This window comes from Chaetura pelagica, unplaced genomic scaffold (assembly GCF_000747805.2).
Source record: "Chaetura pelagica isolate M959 unplaced genomic scaffold, ChaPel_1.0 scaffold116, whole genome shotgun sequence".
NCBI lineage: Eukaryota > Metazoa > Chordata > Aves > Apodiformes > Apodidae > Chaetura > Chaetura pelagica.
This window is the reverse complement of record NW_009953655.1, coordinates 346478-355809: the sequence shown is the minus strand read 5'-3', so window position 1 is coordinate 355809 and position 9332 is coordinate 346478. Positions and strand designations below refer to the sequence as shown.

The 9332-nt window shown below is 38.3% G+C and overlaps 1 protein-coding gene across 1 annotated transcript; it reads right to left on the bottom strand.

Moving 5' to 3' along the window:
* Positions 1 to 483: 483 nt before the first annotated feature.
* ST3GAL5 (ST3 beta-galactoside alpha-2,3-sialyltransferase 5) lies at positions 484 to 8717 on the bottom strand. The gene is made up of 6 exons (XM_010000226.1): positions 8592 to 8717; positions 6748 to 6862; positions 5169 to 5512; positions 3658 to 3844; positions 1172 to 1330; positions 484 to 809 (listed from the first exon to the last, which is right to left on the bottom strand). The coding sequence occupies exons 1-6, from the start codon at positions 8627 to 8629 to the stop codon at positions 546 to 548; spliced, it is 1107 nt and encodes a 368-aa protein (XP_009998528.1). The 5' UTR covers positions 8630 to 8717; the 3' UTR covers positions 484 to 545.
* Between the last annotated feature and the right edge of the window lie 615 nt (positions 8718 to 9332).

The following is a 9332-nucleotide window of genomic DNA, read 5'->3' as shown; positions in this document are numbered from 1 at the left end:
TCTGCTCACGCATTCCTCCTCCACCCCCCAAGGATATAAGAACAAAACCAAAAGAACATCAACATTTGAGGGGGAAACACAACACTCGAGTTACAAGAAGTGAAAGACCTGAGAAGCATAAGCCTTTCTTTTCATGGCATGCATGAAAAGGAGTCACACACCAAGAACTGGATCAACAGAGACAGTAGTTCAGTGGAAAATAACTCTTGTATGCTGTTAGACAACTCAGGCTGGTGTTGTGTGTACCACATACACCCAGAAACAAAATCTCCACTTTTCTTCAGACAACTTAAAACATTAAATATTTTCAATGGACCTCATTCAACTCCACGTTGCATTTACATAGTTACCCACAAAAATGTGCAAAGTAAAATCTGACATCCAACTCAAAGTCCAACAAATTGAACTTGACATTAAAAAAAGGCAGCAGAGATTCTACGTCCATTTTATACGCACTTTAAAGGACTACTTCAGACAGTGAAAAATGTTGTTCCAGCTGAACCTCTGGAAATTTCACAAATCCAAACCACGCCACACTGGAATCACTAGCTGTCTTTGCCACAGAATTCACAATGTATCCCACCAGTGAGGTCTTTGACAATTTTTTCTTTGATCAGTTTTTGCAGGAATTTCCTTTCGCTCGTCACATTGTGCATCGTTTGTCCGTTCATGGCAGCCATGCAGAGGTTGTTGTAATAGTGCAAAGGTGCGCTGGGCTGATCAAGATCATATCCAAATCCTGCCAAGCTCACTTCATCACATAGATGTGTGGCCAGAACAACTGCTGTGACCCCAATTGTAGGCACATTCTAAAAAGGGGGGAAAAAAAAAAGGAGCTTGCTGAACTTTGAATACTTAACACCAGTCACAATGATGTGTGAGTGAACATACTCTACAAGAATGAATTTGTGTTTCACTGCATGCAAATGCTTTGTAAAACAGGCTATTTCATGTCAGCATGCACAGGTATAATACCTCATCTAAACAGGTGAGCTGAAATTTGATTTTACACAAGAAAATGCAAGAGTCCTGGCCTATTATTTTCCCTATTACTTGAGACCAGCTCCGAAACATCACAGAGAAACCATACTGAAGGAAAAATCCAAAACTTTTTTCAGTTTCTTTTTTTACTTTGTATGTTATAGTCTCCTCCTAAAAGGAAACTTCTTACCTTATCCCAACCCCAGAATTTTGATCGGGGTTCAGGGAACTGTAAAATGTCCAAAGCTGTCTCTTTGATGATGACTGGATTCAGAATCCGAAACTGCTTTGATGTAAAAGGAATTTTCTCAGCAACCTCCTTCCAAAAGAAGAGTCGCACCCACATAGGCTAAGAAAAAAAACCAACAAAACACTTGAGCAAAGGGAAACTGAGACCCTAAAGTGTATGGCAGACGGTACACAAGTTACAGAATTCATCAGGGATTCTGAGAAATTCAGGAAACGCTTTACAGCTAAGGCAGGTTCAGGAATACCAGAGAACAGCTCAAGTGACTGACCTAAAAGAGGAAGTATTCTAAGTATTTGGAATTGCCTAGAGGACAGCAGGGAGAAAGATGTTTATTCTAAATATTTGATTGCATTTTGTGTTTAAGCAGTCAATGTATGCACCAGAATCCACAAGGTTCTTTGGACCTTCCCCAGCACAACTGAGCAAGCAGCTGTATTTAAGAGATGGGAAAGGGAACCACAAACATTAAGCAGGCATTCTGATGCAAGCACTGGTTTTAAAACAATTTTGCTCAGGCTTTCAAGTGAACAGCTGTTGTTTGACAGTATCCACCTAGTGACAAATGTAACACTTCAGAAGAGGATTTACACAAGACTCAGAGCTAGATTCTGCTCTCATGCCTCTTGCAGTCAATTAAATGCAAGCTAATGGAAAAAACAATACTAGACAAGGTTCATTGTCTTTCCATATAATGGGTAACACTGAGCAAATAATAAAACTGATATAGCTGCAACATAGACCTGTATTATTTTTTTTAAATAGGCTTTAAGGTACAACTCTACAGAAGCTTGAACTGGTCCAATCTAGGTTGCTATGGTTCCATCCTCCCACCCATGCTCTGAGTCCTTCAGTGTACTCTCTCCCGTATGCCCATTCCCAGATCAGTTCCCAAAACTGGTTCTCTGCACCAGCAAAAACATCAGAGCAAGGAAGAAGGTAGGAATGAGCAGGTCTGCTCCTAAGTCATGCAAAACAAACAAAGGTACTCTTCTCATAAAGGACATACTTCAATTTTGTAACTCAGCTACCAGAGGACGTTGCAGATGCCAAAAAGCAATCAACTCTTTCAATCCCTCCAAATTTTAGTACAGAAAGCCTTGTACTAGTCATTCTTCAAAACTAAATTTTAAAATATAAACAGATAGCTTGTAAAACAAGTTAGGGATTCAACTCAAGTCAGGAAGCTGCTGGTTATCAAAATTACTACACTGCTGCAGGAAAGGTTATAGACCAACATTGTCTAGTCCCTGGTAAAAAAAAAAAATAAATTAAATCAGGGAGCAGGGTTCTTAAATTTGTGCAAATTCATCCACTCGGAAAAATCTTCTCTCTACAAAACATACTCAGATTATTCAAAACAAAGCAATAGACAGTCATGGCCAATATTAAACAGACCCTCCATATGCTCTTGTGTTTTAAGTATCACAGAATTAAGAGGGGAATTCAGAGTACCTAACCTAGCATGCACCAAACCGTCAACAATCTTAACAGGCTTTCTTCTAAATCTCTTAATAATTTAGAGAACTTGCTTCCAATCTGTGGTCAGAGAAATTTAGCTACTGGTTTTCAACTTGCACAAATTATCTGCCTGCATATCGAAAGAGGTGAAAACCACTTAAGAGGGCTGGGAAACATGGAATTCTTCTATCAGTTCCTTAGGAATCTCTGCACTTTAAACATTCAGTGAGAGATAAACAGCCTCTTCATTTTGGATCCACAGGCAAATGTGAACTAACAACTGCAATGCTTCAATTACACATTAACTGTGTGTGTACCTACAGCAGCAGCACAGCTTTCAGCTGTTAAAAAAAACAGACTGGCATCCAGAGATCTCATTTCTATATCAAATTTTATTACAAGCAATAGAAAAACAGGAAATGGATTCAAGTTTTGCCAGGGAAGGTTTAGATTGGCTATTAGGAACAATTTCTCCACTGAAAGGGTTGTTAGGCACTGAACAGGTGGCCCAGAGAAGTGATGGAGTCCCCAACCCTGAAGGCACTTAAAAGACATGTAGATGTGGTGCTGAGGGACGTGGTTTAGTGCTGGGTTAACAGCTGGACTTGACAATCATAAATATCTTTTCCAACCAAAATGATTCTATGATTCTATTTCAGGATCTGCAGACCTTAAAGCTAATGTGAAATGAATTCCACTTTCATAAACACTCATTATGTTGTGTAGCTTAGTGCAAACCACCAACATCTGCAGGAAAAAAAGTGTTACTGTCAGCATGGGGCTTCAATGTAAATTGTGCTACTAACTGTAACCAGGAGACATAGGCAAAAAAAAAACAACAAAAAACAACACAGTTATTAAAAGAGCCTCAGAATAATAAACCAGGAAGGATCAGATAAATCAGTTACTTACGCACTAAACAGAAAAATAGCAAAATCACAGGTACCTAACAGTGCCACATTACATACCAAGGTTTCGTTTTTCACCATTGCTTGGAGCCAGTTGAAATCAACGCTTTTAAACAAAACAGCCACAAACAAGCTAGCAGGAGGATACTCATGCTCAGAAAGGGGGGCTCCTTCTGGGTAAGTCATCCTTATAGTAGTTTTGTTACCAACGTGATCTGTGTAACCTTGAACTGGTGCATCATTTAACCTAACAAGGAAAAAAACAACCCACAATGGAGAAAAACTGTATTAGTAAGCATGGCTTCCAATCTCATAAAATCATCAGACACTAAGCAAAGAACTTGTATTTGGCCCACATTTTTCTATGTGAGCAGAGGACAGTGTTTTCTCAGTATCTCCATGTTCCTTGCCTCACACGCTCATCCATCCCTTATCTTTGAGAGGCAGCCAATTCTATTTCTGGATTAACTGGCACAAGTGCAAAACTTCAAAAAGAAAAGCTTGATTAGAAAAGTAACTTAAAACAACATTGCAGAACTTCATATTCATTGCCTTGTGCCAACTCAGAGAGGCTTACAAGAGGAAGGCAAAGAAAACACACAGGAAGTTGCCTGTATTATCTTTATATATATATATATATATACACACACGAATATTACACACAGAAAGGTAATCAAGAACAGCACCATTCAGCTCCATCAGTTCTGCAAAACAGCCTAAGTCCCACAAACTTTTCTATATCATCACCTCCACATTGCCAGCCCTAATTTCAGAGAACAGTTAAACACAAGTTCTCTGCCCCTCCGTGTACTAACAGGTTGGTTTACCTTTGTATAAGAGATATTCTCTCACTATATTACGTCTTCCTTTTTTAGGTGGAACAAGGCTTAGTTTATGAAGCAACTTGGGAAAATATTTGTATTAAATTTATTTGTGACTTTAAGCAATTCAAAATACGAAGAAGCAGAGTTCAAACATTAATGTTCAGATGGCACAAATACAGGTTATGTATTCATCTAATTCAGACATTGATAACATGGGTAAACATAGAAAGTATGCACTGATCTTGTAAAGATAAGGAAAGACAAGCATGCTATAAAGTGTGTAAACAAATGGCACATTGAAACACCAATTAAATTTTATTGTATTTGAACTAGCTGGTATGAAAAAAAAAACTCCTTCAAACACGCATTCCAACTTAACCAAGGGGAAAAAGGCTGAGGTGAGTCCTAGAACCTACCTCTGAAAGCTTAAATATAAATGGGTAAAACCAGGATTGTCTACTTGTCTATGATTTCACTGCTTTCCATCTCATTTCTGCCCACGTTTTCCTTGTATCTGAAATCCACACGTCATTTAAGTGCACTGAATTCCTGTCTTGTGAACGTGACAATTTAAATTGTTCCTAAAACTAGAAATCCCATCAAGTCACAAGTAAATTTTCCAAAAGCACTTTCACAAGTAGCGTTGCAAGTTGCATAAATGTTGGGAGATACTTTCTCCTTAAAAAACAAAATTGGCTCATAAAGTCAAGTAAAAGTAGCTGGAAGCCTTACATTAGAAATACGTACCTTATAACAATATCAAACTGATTCAATAAGTGACCCAGCTCTGATCCATGAAGAATTCCACCACTGCCGACAACAACACAACGCTTACAGTGTTTCGACTTCAAATCTTCTGGTAAATCATGTTCAGGTAAGAGTTCAAGGAGATCTTTCAGCTTATCAAAGAACTTGTGAAATCCAAAAGGAGGTTCATATTTAAATAGAGCGTCATCTTCATTTATATTTTTTTTTACAAATGGAGACATGTCCTTGCTGTATTTCTCTGCAAATAACTTGCCCATTTCTTTCTTCACGTAAGAAGGCCGGCACTGCTCCCGCAGGGCAGCACTGGCATAGTGTTTTGCTCTCTAAAACAAAATATACAGGATTTCAGTCAGGAAAGGCAGGTTCGGGAACACCCACAGCCCTCTCAGTGCAACCCACCAGATGCTACTGGCAGATTAACAAACACAGGGGTTTATAAAGAAAGCTTAAACATGGAAATAAAAGACATTATAAAACATTCAAAAGGTACAATTATCTGCTAGAGAATGTTTGTACCAGATTGAAATCTAGAACTAACTCATTTCCCATTCTGTACTCTTCAGGAAAGGGAAGTGTCTATCTGGGTGCACAAGGAGGTAAGTTGTGTGGCTTTTATTTTCTATTTTTTTTAAAACAAGATTGTTCTACAGACTGCCTCTGTTGCTGTTACAAAGACCTCTGCAAATCTAGGCATAAACAACACACTTCTTTCAGGGCAAAGCTCGACTGAGAAACTTCATGCTGTACTTTGCAGGCAAGAGTAAGTAATGTTTGGAAGAACCTCATTTTTAAGGCTGAAAGTTGTGCATCCTATCAGAAACAATTAATGTAAATCACTTAACAACTGCCCCAAACAGTTTGCAATCAGCTACTACCTAACTAGGCAAAGAACAATGATATTTCCACATCCTGCATCTAAGACAAAATTAATCACAAGTCAGCACTGAGCACAGTCCATGCAGTCTTTAGGTTTGCCCAGGGTGGTGGTTGTTTGGAAGCACTGAGAAAGGAAATAAGCCAAATGAGATTAGAAGAGAAGGCAGGGAGGCTTAGAAAGGGAAAAACATGCACTGAAGAAGCTGAGGGAGAATGCATATGCAGTGATGCTGATTTTAAATGTTACTTTTCATTTGCATCAATTTTCTGATCACCAGTGTCATCTGCATTGACACAATATCTGATGACATGTCCAGTTCAAATGTTATTCTTAGCAGCCACAGTTATCTCATTTTACCCCTAAAAAAATGCTTTCCCTATGCACTTCTGTTGCCACTCCAGAAGAACAAAGACCAGAAGTTCAATGGCATGAAATTAAGCAAAATATATTTTCCCTCATAGGATTAGATGGGGCTCTGAGCAACCTGATCTAGAGGGGGGGTATCCCTACTCATGTGGGGGGGTTGGAACAAGATGATCTTGAAGGTTCCTTCCAAACCAGTCTGTGATTCTATGATAATTTCAGCATTCTAGTCCTTTGTTATAGACCCTTTTAACTATTGTATTATCAATTAATGAATTTATTTTTAAGCCAAGTAAAAAAATGCCAAAAAATACCAACCCTTACACGATCGAGGTCCACATAGGGCATTTTTGTTCTGTCACATTCTTCAGGGCCAAAATGTAATTTGAGGATATAAAGGAAGCAGCCTCCAACCACAAACAGTGCAAGAAGTCTAAAAACAAACAGGAAGGTGTAGGGGTAAGAGAGAGGAACAACAATTACCTTTTTTCCAGCAATCAATCAACTGTTAAGTGATTATTCTTAAACAAGTTGAAGACAGTTGAACTGCAGGTGAATATTTGCATTTTATTAAAATCAAGAAAAACTATTGCTTTTTTTTTTGCTGCAAGTCTTTCGTAAGTCTTAAGAGTTATCTGTAGGAAAGTATGAACATATACAGATGCTTTGATAAGGAAAACATTGCATATTGACAGTTTGATTTATGCAGTTTTATGCCTGCATCATATATATACACACACATACTTTAAATGCAATGCTGATGGGTCAAACAGCTTTCCTCACATGCAGAAACCAAAAATTACTTTAATTTTTCTACTTCAAAGGGCAACTCTATTTTGAAATACCCATTTTAATGCAAGTTAAAAAAGGATGGAACTTCCAATTGCAAGATTTTGTACCTATGGCCACCACACACATGGAAAACTTTTAACTCACTGGCAAGCTAGGATGAAGAATTTAGATGCTCAGGTTTATCTTGAGAAGCCTAATTTAATTATTTACATCCTAAAAACATCCAAACTTTAAAATTGAGCAATACCGGCTATCTGTACTTTTTGTCTACTAATTTCTCATACCTAAGGAATTTCACTGTTTACCTCAAAATATTTGCTTGGCTCATTTCGTGTCTAAACTGACTTGCAAAAATCACGTCATTATTTGTTTAGAGTTGTGATGTTGCTCAAGCATGTAGTTTGAGCTTTAGTATTGATTTTTACTTCCTATTGTTTCCTAAGGACTGGATGTTTGCTTAGATATCTTAAAACAATATACAACCTACTAAAAGTGTTCAGTGCTTCTTGAATCTCTTTCAGATTAAGTTAATACAGCTTTTAGAGATTATTTTTTTTGTTTGTACCATATGGGACAACAGATGCAAGCCTGGTACTTAATTTGCAGTATGTGCTGCAAACAAGGTGGCCACCTGAAAAGCACTGTTCTTGCATCTTGCATCTGATTTAACTAAATTAAATTTTACACTGATAGGGGGTCTTCATTATCATGTTAGGCTGCACCCCCTGGAAATTGGCTGAGTGGAAGAAATAGAGGATTCACAATACATGAATGAAGCTGTTCTTCCTCCAGAGATTTATCAAATGTCTCTAGATCCAGATGGGGCTGCAGCATTAAGGTGCTCAAAATACTAGTGTAACAGTTTGGCTCTGGGTTTTTTAAGCTTTAAGACCTAAAAATTCATGTGGCAAAGAGGCATCAGAGTAGTGAGCTTTTCGGGTTGAAAACACTAGCACACGCTCACTAATTCCAATTTGACGTTAAACTAAAACAATGGAGTAAAGATTTAGAGATGCAGCATTCCAGAAATCTTCAACTAATGAACTGAGGCAACACCTCCCAAAATACCTACTGAACATCCATCGTCCTTCAATTTCTTCAATTATCAGACTGTACAAAAGCCTTGGCATTGTTACTTATCTGTATATAAAAAAGATTAGAAATACCTGTGAGTGAAGTACAGGGATCTCACATTGCCTTGGAAAAACAGGTACTATTAAAAGACAGCCTAGGCTCCTCCAAGTGCTCTGGTGCCCCAGGGAAAGCTGTGTGTCTAACACTCCATTCACATCCTGTAGCAATCTCATCCCTTGATTTTTACATCCTTTGAGAGCAAGTAACCTCTGTATTGCCATGATAATGACACTTACTTGCGAGTACCTTTTAAAAACCAGCTTGGTCTTCTCATCTTTATGTGCAGCCACCTCACACCATTGCACAGGGGGTGAACAATCACTTTTCAGCTTCACAGAGTTATTGTCACTCAGCATTGCTGCAAAAAAAGAGGATAAAATTAGTGTAATTTCTGAATGGAAAAAAGTTCATAGGACATCCAATGACAGTTAACCTACTCTGTCTCCCAGAAAAGACTGTGACTCTTGGTTGTCATGTCAGGAATAGTGAATCATACCTGACCTCCTTGGGATCAGGAACATACTCATTTCAGCTGCACTACTGGGACATGATTCTAAAAATAGGTAATTGTTGCCAGGTATAGGCAAAATGTCTTTGCATTCTTCTTAAGCCTAACGTCTAAAAATTGCAATTATATCAGCTACTGCAAAACACAATTTTATTTGAGAATTATTAGACCCCAGACAGGAAAAAATCTATACAGTATGCTGAAGGGTGTTCAGGATCCCTGAATCAAAGTGTCCAAGTACAACATTGCCTTGATCCTATCCTCAAAACTGATGTCCAAATCTCAAATCAACTCTGAGGTTAAGCAGATCTGTCTCATCATCAGTCTGAATCTACTGCTGACCTCTTCAGAAGCCCCAACAACATAGTCAGCAACTTCATCAGCAAAGACAATGTGCAGGAAACTTTGTCTGGCAGATAACAAGTCAAGGAGGCTGCCAGCACAAGGGCAGTTGCTGTGCCAGCAGCAG

Bases quoted from the DNA above. Each gene is read 5' to 3' on its own strand.
- ST3GAL5 (XM_010000226.1), bottom strand. From the start codon at position 8,629: ATGAGAAGACCAAGCTGGTTTTTAAAAGGTACTCGCAA. The intron at 1,331-3,657 runs GTATGTAATGTG...TTTTTTTCTTAG, and splicing joins TGGTGAAAAACGAAACCTTG to CCTATGTGGGTGCGACTCTT. The intron at 810-1,171 runs GTAAGAAGTTTC...CCCCCTTTTTAG, and splicing joins AATTCTGGGGTTGGGATAAG to AATGTGCCTACAATTGGGGT.